Genomic DNA, 18,474 nt, shown 5'->3' on the forward strand with positions numbered 1-18,474 from the left:
TTTTCAAGCTAACTTCCTCCTCTCAGATAAGCCTGCATTTAATATAATAATATAATAATAATAATAATACACATTTTTAAAACAGTGTTACAAAGTGCTTTACAAAATGTACAGATAAAACAGATATAACAAAAAATCTAAGTAGAAAACGGTAAAACACAACACATTAAAAAGAATAAAGGCAGCTTCAATTGCAACGGCTAGTGTACAAAAATGAGTCTTAAGAAGAGAGGGGCCATAATGGCAATGGATAGTCTGTGTCTGACTATCATTCTGTAGTTCTGGGACATTCTGTAAATAGTTCTGGGACATCCAACATCTAATATCTTCCAAGAATTCATTAAGAGAAGCTAGGAGGATTTCTTGTGCGATACAATCTTGATAAGGTTTTCATCCTCCTAGCGTCCCACTCCTTTATCGGAGGGTGTTAACTGAAGGTTACATTCTTAGGCGCAGCTGCTAACTGTTATAACTGCCATTATTTTTTGGTCAGACTTTCCACTTTCCAAGGTAGACAAACACTCTGACAACACACTGAGAATAAAAACAGTTACGGTAAACAACATGTAAGATGAGGTGATGCAATATTAGGGAGGAGTACAGATATGAATGAATTAGATTATTATTATTTAAAAAAAATATATAGTTAATTAATCATCAGTGGCATCACGTGTGTTGGCGTGTTTCATTAATAAAACATTGTGCTAGGTGTGGAATGTTGAATGAGTGAAATGTCACATGACACACTGAGATTACAAGCCAGATCAAACAGACCAACTCTAAAAAATAATAAACTATCTCAATAAACGTTGTAGGCCTACTGCCCTGTTCTCACATGCCCACACTGACACATATGCAGTCATCAATGCCCCCCAAAATAGCTTGTTACCTGCGCTTTCTAGTGCCGTCTGCGTCACGTAAACATTTAACGTATATTTTAAGTATAAACATCTGACAGTATCCACATGTTTTGTTTTGATCTGTTGTCAGATGTACCATGGCTACGAGCTGAAGGGGTGACGTCATCATCGCATTCTACTGATGATGCATGGTGAACAAGGACAAAAAGGTCTAATTTACATTGGGCATAAACATTCCACATCATATCGGATGTATTTACATACTTCACTGTGCCTTAAAATATTTCACAAGGTGTTGTAAAATGTGTGCAGTTAATAGAAAATGTGTGCGAAAATGTTCAACAGAACTCGACTGGCCTTTCCAGATTCAGCATAGAAACTCGAAATGGGAATTCATTCAGCAATCTCATGGGGACAATATACGGCATTCGAAAATATAAGCTGGTCCTCTCATATAAAAAATGTCCGAAATAAACTGTCAAGAAGCATTTCAGTACTGAGTAAGGCAAGACACGTTCTGGACCATAAATCACTCCACACTCTGCTCACTGCATTTACCATATTTAAATTATTGTGCGGAGGTTTGGGGCAACACTTATAAATGTAGACTACAATCACTATTAATATTGCAAAAAAGAGCCATAAGGTTAATTCATAATTCCGGTTATAGAGATCACACAAATTCATTATTCTTAAAATCAAAAACATAAAAATTCACGGATCTGGTCCACCTTCTAACAGCACAAATAATGTATAAAGCAAATAACAACCTACTCCCTAGGAATATTCAAAAATTGTTTTTTGATAGAGATGGGAGTTATAATTTGAGGGGGGAGTTAAATGTAAAACATATTTATGTACGTACAACGTTAAAAAGTGTTGTGTGATATGTCCTCAGTTGATAATGTATAATGTGTAATGTTAAGATTGTGCCACAAGAGGCGCTAAGGCGCAGGGTATAGGACGCATGCCTGCGTCATCACGTTCATGTGTGTTCATCACCTGTGAGAACTATGTTAGTTCAAGACTGTCACCGTGAGACTGATGTGTGTACAGCCCGCCAATAAATATGCCAGGCTTGGCTAAAGGTGATCTTCATCGTGTTTCCTCCGAATGCAACGTTAGCTGCACAAGTATAGGCAGGGTTCGAGTTATAAGCTGATCTCTGTGGGGGTCTCCAAAATAACAGTGCGAAATGTTCTCATGCACGCGCGAATCATGCCCACACAGCGATGGGACTTACAAGTTTTAATTAGCTATAGGCAGTAGCGGATTAAGGTGGTCAGTGGCCCTAGGCTACTGCTTTGTGTGAGGACCCCCCGCCCCCATACACAAGCCTCCCCCCTCCCCAAAATATACAACTCACGAGCACCCTGCACACACACCACTCATAATGCTTTACCATAAAACACTTAAACACTTTAATAACACAATAACACAACAGTGTTAATAATGCAAAGAATTTAAAAAAAAGGTTCAGTGCATTCAGTTCTGTCTCTATTGCTCTCCTCTCCCGTTGTCTCTCTGTTACTGTCCTGTTGTCCGTCTCTCTGTTGCTCCCCTCAGCTCTAAATGACAGAAATGAATTAGCTAATTAGTTGGCATGTAAACATATAGTTAGGGTTGGGTACAGTTTGGGTTTTATTCGATACCGGTGACAAATCGATACTTTAAAAACGGTACCGGTACCGAAACATCATCCTCATCCTCATCCTCCTCCTCAAATACCAACATATCCTGACGCTACAGCTGCAGGCTACTCATTTCACCACATCAACAGCCCCACATGAAACAACAGCTATAAAAGCGATAGCCACACATGTATCTCGGCCAATAATTGTGTTATTTTTGCTATACAGAAGGAGCGAAAAATACATGTACACTAGGTTAGTAAAAAGTAAAAGCCACCTTACCTTTACGGAGACAAGATAGACCTGTTTGGTCTGTTTTCAGTAGGCTGCGGTCGCGGTCCTGGAACCCATGATGCTGACGTCCGATGTCCTTTCTTTATCCAAGATTGGATGAACGGGAGAGGGTAAAAAAATGGCCTTTTTTTGGGCGGCATGGTAGCTACTGTATGTATATACTCCTGTATAGCTAATGAATGAATGTTTGCTTCTCAATAATAGGCTAGGTGCACGATCTCACTACTTCCTGAAAGGCAACTGGTATATGAACATGAACTGTCTCACTCTATTGGTTTAATTGATTAATCAGCTGTGCACTGTGTGTTCCAACGGTTTACCGCACAGCTGATTAATCAACCTTTTGCTGTTGCACAATATTCTACTGCGCCCCATGGTGTCTTGGTGGTGAAGTGCAGGCAGTCAAAGGCCTACTGTCATTCACAGGAGATTAATGGTGCGCGTAGCTCTTTTGGAAAACGTGTTTATTTTACAATATTTATAATATAAATTAAATAATATTCATTACATTGACATTTTGATCAAATAATAGTTGTGGTAATGTATTATTAGCGACCCCCACAGATTTTTGATTTTACTGCCTTCATGGGAGCTCAGAGAGTCTCAGACCATCTCTATGGGAGCTCAGCTCCCATTGGCTCCCACATAACTCGAACCCTGAGTATAGGATAACTTAACAAAAAGTTTTTGTATTTCTATATGTGGAGTGAAGCTGTGGAACGGATTGAGTGTGGAGCTAAAGCGGTGTCCAAGCATGACCCAGTTCAAAAAGCGGTATAAAAACATGGTTTTCACCAGGTACGAGGAGGAAGAAGGGCTTTGACAGTTGTTGTTTTCACAGATTATTTGTTTATTTACATTATCTGTTTTCTATTGTTGGTCAATATGTAAATATGTAAATAAATTTGATTTAATTTAAAAGATGATTAATTATTAATCTCTGAGTATTGGAGAAGGGGTAGGATTAAATAAGCGTATGCTTCTTCCTACTCCTTTTCGGACATGTTAAGTAAATAGTTTTTTTTTTCTTCTTGTTTTTGTTTTGTCTTTTGTTGTTATAACTATTTCTTTCTACACATGTTCGAAATAAAGCTTTCATTCATTCATTCATTCATAGCGCATAGTCAAATGGTGTGTATAATGGCAGGTGTGTTATTTTGACGGTGAACTGCACCATCTATGGAGCTCCACCAGGAGGCAGTATGAAACCATCAATCTGACCCTCTGATTTGAACAATAACAGCTAGAATTGCTTAATCTACAGATTTGAGCCCCAGCTATTCGTTTTAAGCATCTGTTCATTATAGCATGACCAAATAAATATGGTTAGGTAAACCATATCTATGAAAGGTCTTTCTAGACCATGTTAGTCCATTATTCACTCATTTGATTCAATTCATGACAAACTAATGACTTATATCCTGGTGTCAGGCACCAAAATGAGGGACCACATCTCCCCTGTCCTCATCTCCCTTCACTGGCTCCCAGTGAAGAAGAGAGTGAAGTTCAAGATCTGCACCTTTGTCTATAAAGCTCTCAACAGTCTCGCCCCACCCTACATCAAGGACCTCCTGGACCAGTCTTCCACCTCAAGGCCCAGACCCAGGCTCAGGTCCGACGACCAACTCAGCCTGAGGGTCCCACGCACCAACCTCAAGAGGAAGGGTGACCGTGCCTTTGCGGTGATGGCACCGACCCTGTGGAACGCGCTCCCTTCTGACATCAAGTTTGCACCCACTCTGGACACCTTTAGAGCCAAGCTAAAAACCCACCTCTTTGTCAATGATGTTCCCTAAGTCAAGTCCTTATTTGTTGTGAAATGTATGCCTTGAGATGTACGTTTAAGTCGTCTGTGTCTGACTGTGTTCCTTGTCTTTGTCTTTATTTGTTCCTTTACCCGGGCTGCGCCCCGGGCCGCGCCCCGGGCCGATGTAAAAGTTGGATGGGGGGCGCATTATAAATAAAATTAACATAACATAACATCCTCATTTCAAGGAATGGCCTCAAACAAGATGGTCCTAAATCAAAGGGTTAACTGCATTTGAAATGAACAGGACAAGGAGGAGGACAAGGACAAGGAGGTGAAGAAGGAAGAGGAGGAGGAGGAGAGGACGGGGAAGAGGAAGAAGAAGTGTCAGGAACACAATAGAAATTAGTGAAATGAGAGCAGTTGTGATCGACCATGTTGTCAACCTTGAGATGAGCATGAGGGAGACTGGGCAACGGGTTCAACCAAACCTGAGCCTCTATACTGTTGTGTCATCCTCTATACCTCTATACTGTTGCAGGTATCATCAAGTAATTGTAGTCTTAGTGGTACAGTAATATGTACTGTACTTTCATAATGAGAAGGATCACTAAAACCATTCAATGTTTTTCCAGAACTGCAAGAAAACCAGTATCTGAGATCAACTGTTCACCCGAGAGCAGGAGAGCCACATATGGTCATTGCAATTAACTGCATCACACTCACTCATGGTGTTATCTGCCATTATGTGCAGGACCACATAATGGCAGATGACACCATATTCCACAATGTCAGAGTGAGTCTCTCTGTTCTGTCCCGTCTACTGTCGGTCTACTGTCGGTCAGCTAAGACTAATCAGCTGATCATTCCAAGAGTGAAAACAAAACACGGTGCAGCAGCTTTCAGTCACGCTGCCGCATGCTCCTGGAACAAACTCCCTGAAGAAATCAAACAGGCCCAAACCCTTAAAATATTTTAATCTAAGCTAAAAAACCTTCATGTTTTGCAGAGTCAACCTCAAATGATTTCAAATGGGTTTTGAATGAGCTCAGTGAGTAATGTCATACACTGATATTTTTGATATTTTATTAAGGATCCCCATTAGCTAGTGCCGTAGCAACTAGCTAGTCTTCCTGGGGTCCACACATAAAACACATAAGTAACAATCATCAACAACAATCAGTCTGTACTACAAAAATTATACAGAATTCAGCATTGTGCAATGAATATAACTACCAAACTAAGTGATAGATGAAAAATACAAGAAAATACAAAAGTGTAAGGTATAAAAAGAACCGACATAACAGGGCCAACAAAAACATGATAAAAACAAAATACATAAATATACAAATACATCTAACCTCCTTTTAGAAAACAAGATTTAAGTTTGGTTTTAAAACACAATTTACTGTGGGTGGTGCGAAGGTTCCTAGGCAGGTTGTTCCAGAAAGCTATTGACCTATAAATAAATGACCGTTTTAATGCATTTGTTCTAGGCCGAGGAAGTACCAGCTGACCATTTCTGGCACCTCTTGTGTTGTGGTCCTGTATACTTTTTCTGTGGACTAGCTGTTTACACAAAAAAGATGGATTTTTACTCAACTCAACAGTCTTCAACAGCACGAGTGAGTTCAAAGATAGCCTGTTCTCCACTGTAAGCCAGGAGAGATCAACATGCATGCTGTTCACATTAGTTCGGACTGAGCAACCCAGAACCAACCGCGCCGCCCTATTCTGGGCCACCTGGAGCCTCCTAATCTCACCTCTGGCAGCCGAAGACCAGACTGGGGAGCAATAATCAAGATGACACAATACTAAACTCTGCACAATCTGACGTAAAAGAGGACGATCTACAATGGATGCACATTTCCTGGAAATGCAGATAGCTCTACCCATCTTTGACACAGTGTTATTGATGTGCTTCTTCCAAGCTACAGAACCATCTAGCGTCACCCCCAGGAGCTTAGCACTATCCGCTTGTTCAACGGTTGAGTTACATAAACCCAAGATGAGCTTTGGGTTGCAAGCCAGCCTGAGCCTTGACCCAAACACCATGCTTTTTGTCTTAGAGATATTTAGGACAAGTCTGTTCGATACTATCCAGTCATTTACTATGTTAAGTTCACTACTCAGGACCTCATTTAGCTGCTTGCATGACTGTGCAGCATAATGTAAGGTGGAATCGTCTGCGTATTGAACCAATTTGGCCTGCTGAGTGGCCCATGGCAGGTCATTGGTGAAGACAGAGTAGAGCAGAGGCCCCAGGGAACTTCCCTGTGGAACCCCACACTCCAGACTCCTGCTCTTGGACAGACTGCCATTCCAATACACCTGCTGTGACCTGGAGGACAGATAGCTCCGCATCCACATCAGAGCCAGAGGGTTGAAACCATAACATTCAAGTTTCTCAAGCAGAAGAGAATGGTCTACCGAATGCAGCACTGAAGTCCAAAAATACAGCTCCAACCAACATGGTGTTATCAATGGCTCCGAGTCAGGCATCCGTCATCTGTATCAGAGCAGTGGACGTAGAATAGCCATCTCTATATGCATGTTGTGACTCAGTTGCCAGTCCGTTGACCTGAAAATAATCCTTAATCTGCACAAAAACACACCTCTCCATGATTTTGCATAATACAGGCAAGATGCTTATAGGTCTGGAGTTTCCTTCATTGAAGACTGATTTGGTATCTTTTGGTATGGGTGTAACCTTGGCCTCTTTCCATATCTTTGGACATCGTCCCTCATGTAAACATCTATTTATGATATGACAGACAGGAATAGCTATAATGCTAGCCGTCATCAGTAACAATTTGCTATCCATGTTGTCAGTGCCAGCTAACTTACTTCCAGGAAGAGCATGGAGGAGACTTTCAATCTTACCAACTTCAACCTGTTCAAATTCAAATTTACAGCATTTGTCTTTCATAATGATGCTCTTAATGATGTCCGTAGATATTGTGTTCTTTGAGACTTGCGTACTCTCCCTGAGCTTGGTTATCTTATCCACATAAAAGTCATTAAAATGGTTAGCAATATCACATGGTTTGGTTAGTACAATATCATTTGATTCAACTACGTACAGGTGTAACATTGGACTTTTTTTTAAATTGAGTGCGGCCTCAGGGTCATCTTCACTACAAACCTCGTTCCAGTTTATACCTGACATTTCATTCATAAAACCTTCTAAACTAAAATTCTTATATGAGCGTGAAACAATAATTGTAGCTTTAGGTTTGGGAACCTTTGTTGTCCTCACGACCGCTATGATGTTGTGGTCACTGAAACCTACAGGGACCGAAACTGCCTTTGAACATTTGCCTGGCACATTCGTGTAAATATGATCAATGCATGTAGATGCGATTCTGCCATCCTTGCCTATACATATCCTAGTGGGAAGATTGACAATTTGGGATAGATTACATGCATTCAGTATAGATAGAACCATATTCTTATTTGGACTTGACTGTCCCAACCAATCAACATTCATATCTCCAAGTAAGAAGATTTCTCGATTTTCATCTGATATCCTGTCGAACATATCACATAGATCATTTAGATATGCAGCATCTGCACTGGGAGGTCTGTAGAAACAGCATACTAGGATTGGCTTCAGATGGGGCAGGTGGACCTGCACACATATAGCTTCCATGTTATCCTTCATCAGATCATTTCTAATTTTGACAGGTAATTGATTCTGAACGTATAACGCCACGCCCCCTCCAAACACATTTCTGTCTTTTCTGAAAATGGAAAACCCTTCAATAGTTACAGCGGAATCAGAGAAGGAGTCATCAAGATGAGTTTCAGATACAGCAAGGATGTTGATCTTATTAGCTTTGGCTGTACATTCTAGTTCATAACACTTATTTCGCAGACTGCATATATTGATATGGGCTACCACCAATCCCTTATGCAGGCCTAACTCAACATTGGAAGCATCGGTAGGCCTACCAGTCATAAAATAAAATTACTAATCATGAGATAAGTTCATGTACCTTAACATTAAAATAACCAGGGTAGCACTATACACTGATATTACTCCCTGCGTTATTACTGCACATCAAATGCATGGTTTACTTACATTTTTTGGATCAATCTGGTAAAAGGTGAACTTATTTTAGGGGGGGGGCTGTATTCTATAATGTATATTAATATGAATCTATGTCATTCAAACTAGCAACAATGTCAACCTTCATATATATATAATAGATAAGACATTGTACTTGGCCATTTAGATTTATGTTTCTAACTTGTGTATCACAGAGAACATCAATGTGACAGTGCATATAAATACATTGCCACTAGGAGGCAGTGTTTCATATGTTATTTACACAGTTTTTCTTGGGAAACAAAGCCTTGGCTCTTTGTGTTTTCAGTTGTCCGGTTGTAATAAATATTAGCATTTTCCATTTGGCAAGAGAAAGGCAATCCCTAATACACACTCGTTCTCTCCTACTCTCTCTCTCTCTCTCTCTCTCTCTCTCTCTCTCTCTCTCTCTCTCTCTCTCTCTCTCTCTCTCTCTCACACACACACACACACACACACACACACACACACACACACACACACACACACACACACACACACACACACACACACACACCATCCCCATCTGATGCTGTAAACACAGTTTGTTAAGTTAAACATCAGACTGCTGGGTTTGTGACTAACAATCCCAAGCACACAGATGCAATACCACATGTCTTCCAATACTGTGATTGTATCTACCAAGGATACGCAACAAACAACAAACACCATGCATAAATCAGACCTTATTCTCAAAACCATTCAAACCACTACTGCACTCAAATGTAAAAATCATGTTTTATTTTTTATTAAAATCATATATTTTAAAAAATGTCTTTCATTTCATATAGCTGGGCATTGACGGCAACAACACACTACCAGAGAAACAGCCTCCTCTTCCTCTACCGGCTCTCCATGGACCACGGCGTGGTTTTGAGGGTAAGGGTCTCATTCCAGTGACCGTAGACATGGCTGAGGTAGTCTGCCCTCTTGACCGTGAACTCATAGCACCTCTCAGGCATCAGGTTGCCGATCAGAAAAGAGTAGGTGGTACAGGTGACCATTCCCTGTGGGCTCCCTTCCTCTGCGTTGGCCGGCTGCAAGAGCTTGTAGCCGATCTCAAACCGCTCCTGCGGGTCCTGTGGCGCTTGCCCGACGACGAACCAATACAGCTTGGCGCTGGTGCTCAACGCCTCTGACTGGATCTTGTCAAACACCACGGGCTCTTTGACGGTCAGCAACAGCTGATACAGCTGCACGGTGCTCTGGCCACAGCCGGGAATGAGCCGGTGCTTGGGGTGCAGCTTGCCAGGCCCCAGCCGGGAGTCAAAGTCCAGCAGGGCCTCGTTGAGCTGGGCCACCTTTCGTCGCAAGGGAGCGTCCTCCGGAGCGAGGGAGAACACGTCCGACTGGTCGCCCGTGGACTCCAGCATGGCCTCCAGCTCCTCCTTGCCTTTACAGATCAGCTCGCAGAGCTCCTCCAAGAGGCTCAGCTGGATCTTCACCTGGCTGGTTGCAAGCTTCTTCATGCGTGCAAGCTTCCCAGGGTCTATGAGTTGAAAGAAGGTGGCGGGGGGCAAGTAGATCTGCTGCTGCAGTAGCTGCTGCTGCAGTAGCTGCTGTTGCTGCCGGTCCTGAGCCACCTCCAGGTAGAAGGAGCACTTCTGAAGGTGGTCCAGGTGGCTGATACGGGCCTTGAGGGCGCAGGGGGACAACTTGGTGGAGAGTAGCTGCAGGATCTGGTGGCGGGCGTCCATGAAGGTCGTCCATGAGTGGTTGGACACTTGGGGGTTGTCTCCTTTCTGGCCAGTGCTGCCAAAGTGCGTCTTCAAGGGGGGCTGCTGCTCACTGATGCCATCGCTTGGGCGGGTCACCTTTATTCTTCTCATGTTAACTGCAAAGTAACGCATACACTATGTTGAAAACCTCTGCATCCATTTTTCAAAGTTTTTTTAGTTAATCATCAGTGGCATCACGTGTGTTGGCATGTTTCATTAATAAAACATTGTGCTAGGTGTGGAATGTTGAATGAGTTAAATGTCAGACATACTGAGATCACAAGCCAGATCAAACAGACCAACTCTATAAAATAATAAACTCATAAAATCTCAATAAACGTTGTAGGCCTACTGCCCTGTTCTCACATGCCCACACTGACACATATGCAGTCATCAATGCCCCCCAACATTATATTCCCCCTAAATGTGATACCTTACGGTTTTTGTTCAACATTGTTTAACATGCATGCATAGCTTGTTACCTGCGCTTTCTAGAGCCGTCTGCGTCACGTAAACATTTGACGTATATTTTAAGTATAAACATCTGACAGTATCCACATGTTTTGTTTTGATCTGTTGTCAGATGTACCATGGCTACGAGCTGAAGGGGTGACGTCATAATCACATTCTACATTTGGGGCAAAGTCGCATTCTACTGAATACTTATCAATACTAATAAAAAAAAAGTATAATTGACACTGGGCATAAACATTCGACATCATATCGGATGTATTTACATACTTCACTGTGCCTTAAAATATTTCTAAAGATGTTGTAAAATGTGTGCAGTTAATAGAAAATGTGTGCGATTTTAATAAAATGTTCAACAGTTATCAATTCGACTGGCCTTTCCAGTCCCAAACACTTGCGCCTGAAGTCCATCAAATAAAACCCTACGTTCTTGAGAATATTATGACTGACTCTCTTATAATATTATGTCTCTCTTTCTGGAACTAATTCCGCAAGGATTCAGCATAGAAACTCGAAATGGGAATTCATTCAACAATCTCATGGGGACAATATACGGCATTCGAAAATATAGCGCATAGTCAAATGGTGTGTATAATGGCAGGTGTGTTATTTTGACGGTGAAGAAATTGTCGTATATTTCTGTAGTATGTATGATCTATGTATGAATATGTAGTATATTTTAAACACACACACACACACACACACACACTGATCATTAACAGATGGCCCCTGGACCAGCTATCAGAGACCTGGGGGTTGGGCAAAGACACACACACACACGCTGGCCCCTCCCCTCTGGAAGGAAACGGGGACAGAGGGAGAGAGCGTTGTCTTTCGAGCCGAAGTCCATGGGGAACGCATGTAATGTATATATCTGTCTGATTAAATTGTCTTAAACTAACTGTTCTTTGATTCATAACCAATAAGAATACACGACAAAATTAAATAGTCGCCAGGTGGACAGTGACTGCACCATCTATGGAGATCCACCAGGAGGCAGTATGAAACCACTATCAATCTGACTCTCTGATTTCAACAATAACAGCTATAATTGCTTCATCTACAGATTTGAGCCCCAGCTATTCGTTTTAAGCATCTGTTCATTATAGCATGACCAAATAAATATGGTTAGGTAAACCATATCTATGAAAAAAAAGGACTTTCCAGACCATGTGAGTCCATTATTCACTCATTTGATTCAATTTATGACAAACTAATGACTTAAATCCTCATTTCAAGGAATGGCCTTAAATCAAGATGGTCCTAAATCAAAAGGTTAACTGCTTTTGAAATTAACAGGACAAGGAGGAGGACAAGGACAAGGAGGTGAAGAAGGAAGAGGAGGAGGAGAGGACGGGGAAGAGGAAGAAGAAGTGTCAGTAACACAATAGAAATTAGTGAAATGAGAGCAATTGTGATCGACCATGTTGTCAACCATGAGATGAGCATATCATCCTCTATACCTCTATACTGTTGTATCACCCTCTATACTGTTGCAGGTATCATCTCTCACACTGTTCCGTCCATCTGGAAAGACGCTATCATTATTCCTGTTCCTAAGAAGGCTAGCTGCAAGGAAAATAATGACCTGCGACCAGTCGCTTTGACTTCTGTTGTAATGAAATGTTTTGAAAAATTCATTATATGTAAAGTGAAAAATGCAGTCAGTTGCTCTCTGGATCCTTTTCAGTTTGCTTATAGATGTAATACAGGTACAGATGATGCAACCTCAGCCATGGTGCTCTTCATGTCTAAGCACTTAGAGGACCCTACCTCCTATGTCCGACTCCTATTTGTTGATTTCAGTTCTGCTTTTAACACGATACAGCCGCACCTTTTAATTGAGAAGTTAAATGGGCTTAATGTCCACCCCCTCATTATAAAATGGTATCACTCCTTTTTAACTAACCGCACACAGCGGGTCAGTGTTAATGGCACTCTTTCGGAACCCAGAACCATAAGCACTGGTGCTCCACGGGGTGTAGTCGGTTCCCCTGTGCTCATTACTACTAAACGAGTGCAGAAGCACCTACCCTAGCAATCGCATCATAACATTTTCGGATGACACTGCCATCCTTGCTTTAATTAAAAAGGACAGTGACCTAATTGACTATTATTCTGAAATCCAGAGGTTTGTTAAATGGTGTGATGTTAACTGCCTGGTTTTAAATGTTAAGAAGACTGAGGAGATGGTGTTCGACCCCAGAGGTGTTGGGGACCACAGGCCTGTGGTCATCCACAAACAATCCATCTCGCAGGTCGCCTCTTACAAGTATCTTGGGGTTTTCATTGACAACTCACTCACCTGGAGCACTCATGTAGACAGCCTTTGTAGCAGATTACAACAACGACTACACTTCCTACGCCGCCTTAGAGTTCATGGTGTTGACCAAAAATGTATGCTACTCTTCTACCAGTCTGTCTTAGAGAGTCTCATCAGATACGGCATTACATCTTGGTTTGGTAACCTATCTGTACAACTAAGGTCCAAACTGGTCCGACTGATACAGACTGCATGGAAGATCATAGGGGTGAAAGACCACTCATCCCTGCAGTCTATATTTGAACAGGCTACTCTCAGACAGGCTAATAGAATTCTCATGAATCCCTCCCATGTCCTACATGCAGAGTATGAACTGCTGCCCTCTGGGAGGAGGTTCAGAGTCCCCCGCTCTAGATTAAATAGATTTAAAATTTATTTTATTCCCGTTTCTGTTAAACTTTTAAACTGCACCAGATGAATGTGAACATATCTTGCTTATCGTTTTATTTCCACTCTTGTTTTAATCAGGGCTGCCTTCTGTTTGTGTGTTAACATTCTGTATTGTCTGTTGCTCTTTGTTGGCTGCTGTGGGGTGTAAGCCCAATACAAATTTCCCAGTGATGGGACAATAAAGTGACTTTTGACTTGACTTTGATCAAGTAATTGTAGTCTTACTGGTACAGTAATATGTACTGTACTTTCATAATGAGAAGGATCACTAAAACCATTCAATGTTTTTACAGAACTGCAAGAAAACCAGTATCTGAGATCAACTGTTCACCCGAGAGCAGGAGAGCCACATATGGTCATTGCAATTAACTGCATCACACTCACTCATGGTGTTATCTGCCATTATGTGCAGGACCACATAATGGCAGATGACACCATATTCCACAATGTCAGAATGAGTCTCTCTGTTCTGTCCCGTCTACTGTCGGTCTACTGTCGGCCAGCTAAGACTAATCAGCTGATCATTCCAAGAGTGAAAACAAAACACGGTGCAGCAGCTTTCAGTCACGCTGCCGCATGCTCCTGGAACAAACTCCCTGAAGAAATCAAACAGGCCCAAACCCTTAAAATATTTTAATCTAAGCTAAAAAACCTTCATGTTTTGCAGAGTCAACCTCAAATGATTTCAAATGGGTTTTAAATGAGCTCAGTGAGTAATGTCATACACTGATATTACTCCCTGCGTTATTACTGCACATCAAATGCATGGTTTACTTACATTTTTTGGATCAATCTGGTAAAAGGTGAACTTATTTTAGGGGGGGGGGGGGGCTGTATTCTATAATGTACATTAATATGAATCTATGTCATTAAAACTAGCAACAATGTCAACTTTCATATATATAATAGATAAGACATTGTCCTTGGCCATTTAGATTTATGTCTCTAACTTGTGTATCACAGAGAACATCAATGTGACAGTGCATATAAATACATCGCCACTAGGAGGCAGTGTTTCATATGTTATTTACACAGTTTTTCTTGGGAAACAAAGCCTTGGCTCTTTGTGTTTTCAGTTGTCCGGTTGTAATAAATATTAGCATTTTCCATTTGGCAAGAGAAAGGCAATCCCTAATACACACTCGTTCTCTCCTACTCTCTCTCTCTCTCTCTCTCTCTCTCTCTCTTCTCTCTCTCTCTCTCTCTCTCTCTCTCTCTCTCTCTCTCTCTCTCTCTCTCTCTCTCTCTCTCTCTCTCTCTCTCTCTCTCTCTCTCTCTCTCTCTCTCTCTCTCTCTCTGTCTCTGTCTCTCAATTCAATTTCAATTTTCAATTTCAAAGGGCTTTATTGGCATGGGAAACATACATTTACATTGCCAAAGCATGTGAAGTGTGAAGATAAAAAACAAAAAGAATGTAATGTACATACATGTACATACTAGAATAAATAAATAAATAGATTACATACTAGATTACAAATAAATAGATTACAAATAGATTACATACTAGAATAAATAAATGAAATAAAAGTTGTTTAAATTCTTATGGTGGTTTTAGCCCATTTGATTGCCTTTTTCTATCACAGCAGCTAACAAATCTTGCTGCTGTGTTTGCACATTGCTGTACCTCACCCAGCAGATATGGTAGCCTTTCGACATTGGTCAAGTCCTCAAAGTCTCCCTGGATGTTGGTGATCAGTGGGAAGTATGTCCCCCTGATGTCCTTGTACAGCTGGCAGGTAGTTAAGAAGTGCAGCTCTGTTTCCACCTGGTTTTGTGTGCAGTGGGTGCACAGTCTGTCTGGTCTGGGGAGCCAGGTCTGTCTGTGGCGGCCTTTCTCGATGGCCAGGTTGTGTTAACTGAGTCTGTACATAGTCAAAGATTTCCTTAGCTTTGGGTCTGTCACAGTACTCAGGTATTCTGCCACTGTGTATTTTCTGTTTAGGGCCAAATAGCATTCCAATTTGCTCTGGTTTTTGGTTGATTCTTGCCAATGTGTCAGGTAGTTTTCTTTTTGTTTTCTTATAATTTGGTTTAGTCTAATAGGTGGCTCTGCTTGTGACTGTGAGAGTCCCAGAACTAGCTGGCTGAGGGGGCATCTCCCTAGAGTCTCTCTGTGGGTAAGGGCTTTGTTGTGGAGCGTGTCAGGGTGACTTTCTTTTAGGTGGTTGTAAAATTTAAACGCTCTCTTTTGAATTTTTATAATTAGTGGGTATCGTCCTAATTCTGCTCTGCATGCGTTATTTGGTGTTTTGCGTTGGATACGAAGAATGGATTTGCAGAACTCTGCATGCAGAGTCTCAATTTGGTGTTTGTCCCATTTTGCAAAATCTTGGTTGGCAGGTGGACCCCAGACCTCGCAACCATAGAGGGAAATGGGTTCTATAACGGAGTCCAATAATTAGAGCCAGATTTGAATAGGGATGTCTAACTTGATGTTCCTTTTGATGGCGTAAAAAGCCCTCCTTGCCTTATCTCTCAGGTCGCACACAAGCACACAGATGCAATACCACATGTCTTCCAATACTGTGATTGTATCTACCAAGGATACGCAACAAACAATAAACACCATGCATAAATCAGACCTTATTCTCAAAACTATTCAAACCACTACTGCACTCAAATGTAAAAATCATGTTTTATTTTTGATTAAAATCATATATTTTTAAAAATGTCTTTCATTTCATATAGCTGGGCATTAACGGCAACAACACACTACCAGAGAAACAGCCTCCTCTTCCTCTACCGGCTCTCCATGGACCACGGCGTGGTTTTGAGGGTAAGGGTCCCATTCCAGTGACCGTAGACATGGTCGAAGCCGTCCGCCCTCTTGACCGTAAACTCATAGCACCTCTCAGGCATCAGGTTGCCGATCAGAACAGAGTAGGCGGTACAGGTGACCATTCCCTGTGGGCTCCCTTCCTCTGCGTTGGCCGGCTGCAAGAGCTTGTAGCCGATCTCAAACTGCTCCTGCGGGTCCTGTAGCACTTGCCCGTTGACGAACCAATACAGCTTGGCGCTGGTGCTCAACGCCTCTGACTGGATCTTGTTAAACACCACGGGCTCTTTGACGGTCAGCAACAGCTGATACAGCTGCACGGTGCTATGGCCACAGCCGGGAATGAGCCGGTGCTTGGGGTGCAGCTTGCCAGGCCCCAGCCGGGAGTCAAAGTCCAGCAGGGCCTCGTTGAGCTGGGCCACCTTTCGTCGCAAGGGAGCGTCCTCCGGAGCGAGGGAGAACACGTCCGACTGGTCGCCCGTGGACTCCAGCATGGCCTCCAGCTCCTCCTTGCCTTTACAGATCAGCTCGCAGAGCTCCTCCAAGAGGCTCAGCTGGATCTTCACCTGGCTGGTTGCAAGCTTCTTCATGCGTGCAAGCTTCCCAGGGTCTATGAGTTGAAAGAAGGTGGCGGGGGGCAAGTAGATCTGCTGCTGCAGTAGCTGCTGCTGCAGTAGCTGCTGTTGCTGCCGGTCCTGAGCCACCTCCAGGTAGAAGGAGCACTTCTGACGGTGGTCCAGGTGGCTGATACGGGCCTTGAGGGCGCAGGGGGACAACTTGGTGGAGAGTAGCTGCAGGATCTGGTGGCGGGCGTCCATGAAGGTCGTCCATGAGTCGTTGGACACTTGGGGGTTGTCTCTTTTCTGGCCAGTGCTGCCAAAGTGCGTCTTCACGGGGGGCTGCTGCTCACTGATGCCATCGCTTGGGCGGGTCACCTTTCTTCTTCTCATGTTAACTGCAAAGTAACGCAGATACACTATGTTGAAAACCTCTGCATCCATTTTTCAAAGTTGTTTTAGTTAATCATCAGTGGCATCACGTGTGTTGGCATGTTTCATTAATAAAACATTGTGCTAGGTGTGGAATGTTGAATGAGTTAAATGTCAGACATACTGAGATCACAAGCCAGATCAAACAGACCAACTCTATAAAATAATAAACTCATAAAATCTCAATAAACGTTGTAGGTCTACTGCCCTGTTCTCACATGCCCACACGGACACATATGCAGTCATCAATACCCCCCAACATTATATTCCCCCTAAATGTGATACCTTACGGTTTTTGTTCAACATTGTTTAACATGCATGCATAGCTTGTTACCTGCGCTTTCTAGAGCCGTCTGCGTCACGTAAACATTTGACGTATATTTTAAGTATAAACATCTGACAGTATCCACATGTTTTGTTTTGATCTGTTGTCAGATGTACCATGGCTACGAGCTGAAGGGGTGACGTCATAATCGCATTCTACATTTGGGGCAAAGTCGCATTCTACTGAATACTTATCAATACTAATTTTAAAAAAAAGTATAATTTACACTGGGCATAAACATTCGACATCATATCGGATGTATTTACATACTTCACTGTGCCTTAAAATATTTCTAAAGATGTTGTAAAATGTGTGCGATTTTAATAAAATGTTCAACAGTTATCAATTCGACTGGCCTTTCCAGAGTCCCAAACACTTGCGCCTGAAGTCCATCAAATAAAACCCTACGTTCTTGAGAATATTATGACTGACTCTCTTATAATATTATGTCTCTCTTTCTGGAACAAATTCCGCAAGGATTCAGCATAGAAACTCGAAATGGGAATTCATTCAACAATCTCATGGGGACAATATACGGCATTCGAAAATATAGCGCATAGTCAAATGGTAATGGCAGGTGTGTTATTTATTTTGACGGTGAAGAAATGAAATAGTCGCCAGGTGGACAGTGACTGCACCATCTATAGAGATCCACCAGGAGGCAGTATGAAACCACTATCAATCTGACCCTCTGATTTGAACAACAACAGCTAGAATTGCTTAATCTACACATTTGAGCCCCAGCTATTCGTTTTAAGCATCTATTCATTATAGCATGACCAAATAAATATGGTTAGGTAAACCATATCTATGAAAAAAAAGGACTTTCCAGACCATGTGAGTCCATTATTCACTAATTT

General features: G+C 42.1%; 2 protein-coding genes across 2 annotated transcripts; both read right to left on the bottom strand.

Annotated features, from left to right (window-relative positions):
* Positions 1 to 9,464: 9,464 nt before the first annotated feature.
* On the bottom strand, positions 9,465 to 10,451 carry LOC308171113 (fibronectin type III domain-containing protein 11-like; the record flags this gene model as incomplete). The annotated part of the gene is made up of 1 exon (XM_080545984.1): positions 9,465 to 10,451. The coding sequence occupies one exon, from the start codon at positions 10,449 to 10,451 to the stop codon at positions 9,465 to 9,467; it is 987 nt and encodes a 328-aa protein (XP_080402110.1).
* Positions 10,452 to 16,263: 5,812 nt separating this feature from the next.
* LOC308171115 (fibronectin type III domain-containing protein 11-like) lies at positions 16,264 to 17,301 on the bottom strand (the record flags this gene model as incomplete). The annotated part of the gene is made up of 1 exon (XM_080545986.1): positions 16,264 to 17,301. The coding sequence occupies one exon, from the start codon at positions 17,299 to 17,301 to the stop codon at positions 16,264 to 16,266; it is 1,038 nt and encodes a 345-aa protein (XP_080402112.1).
* Between the last annotated feature and the right edge of the window lie 1,173 nt (positions 17,302 to 18,474).

The sequence above is a fragment of the Nansenia antarctica genome (genome assembly GCF_963989245.1).
Source record: "Nansenia antarctica genome assembly, chromosome: 15".
NCBI classification, from domain to species: Eukaryota; Metazoa; Chordata; class Actinopteri; order Argentiniformes; family Microstomatidae; genus Nansenia; species Nansenia antarctica.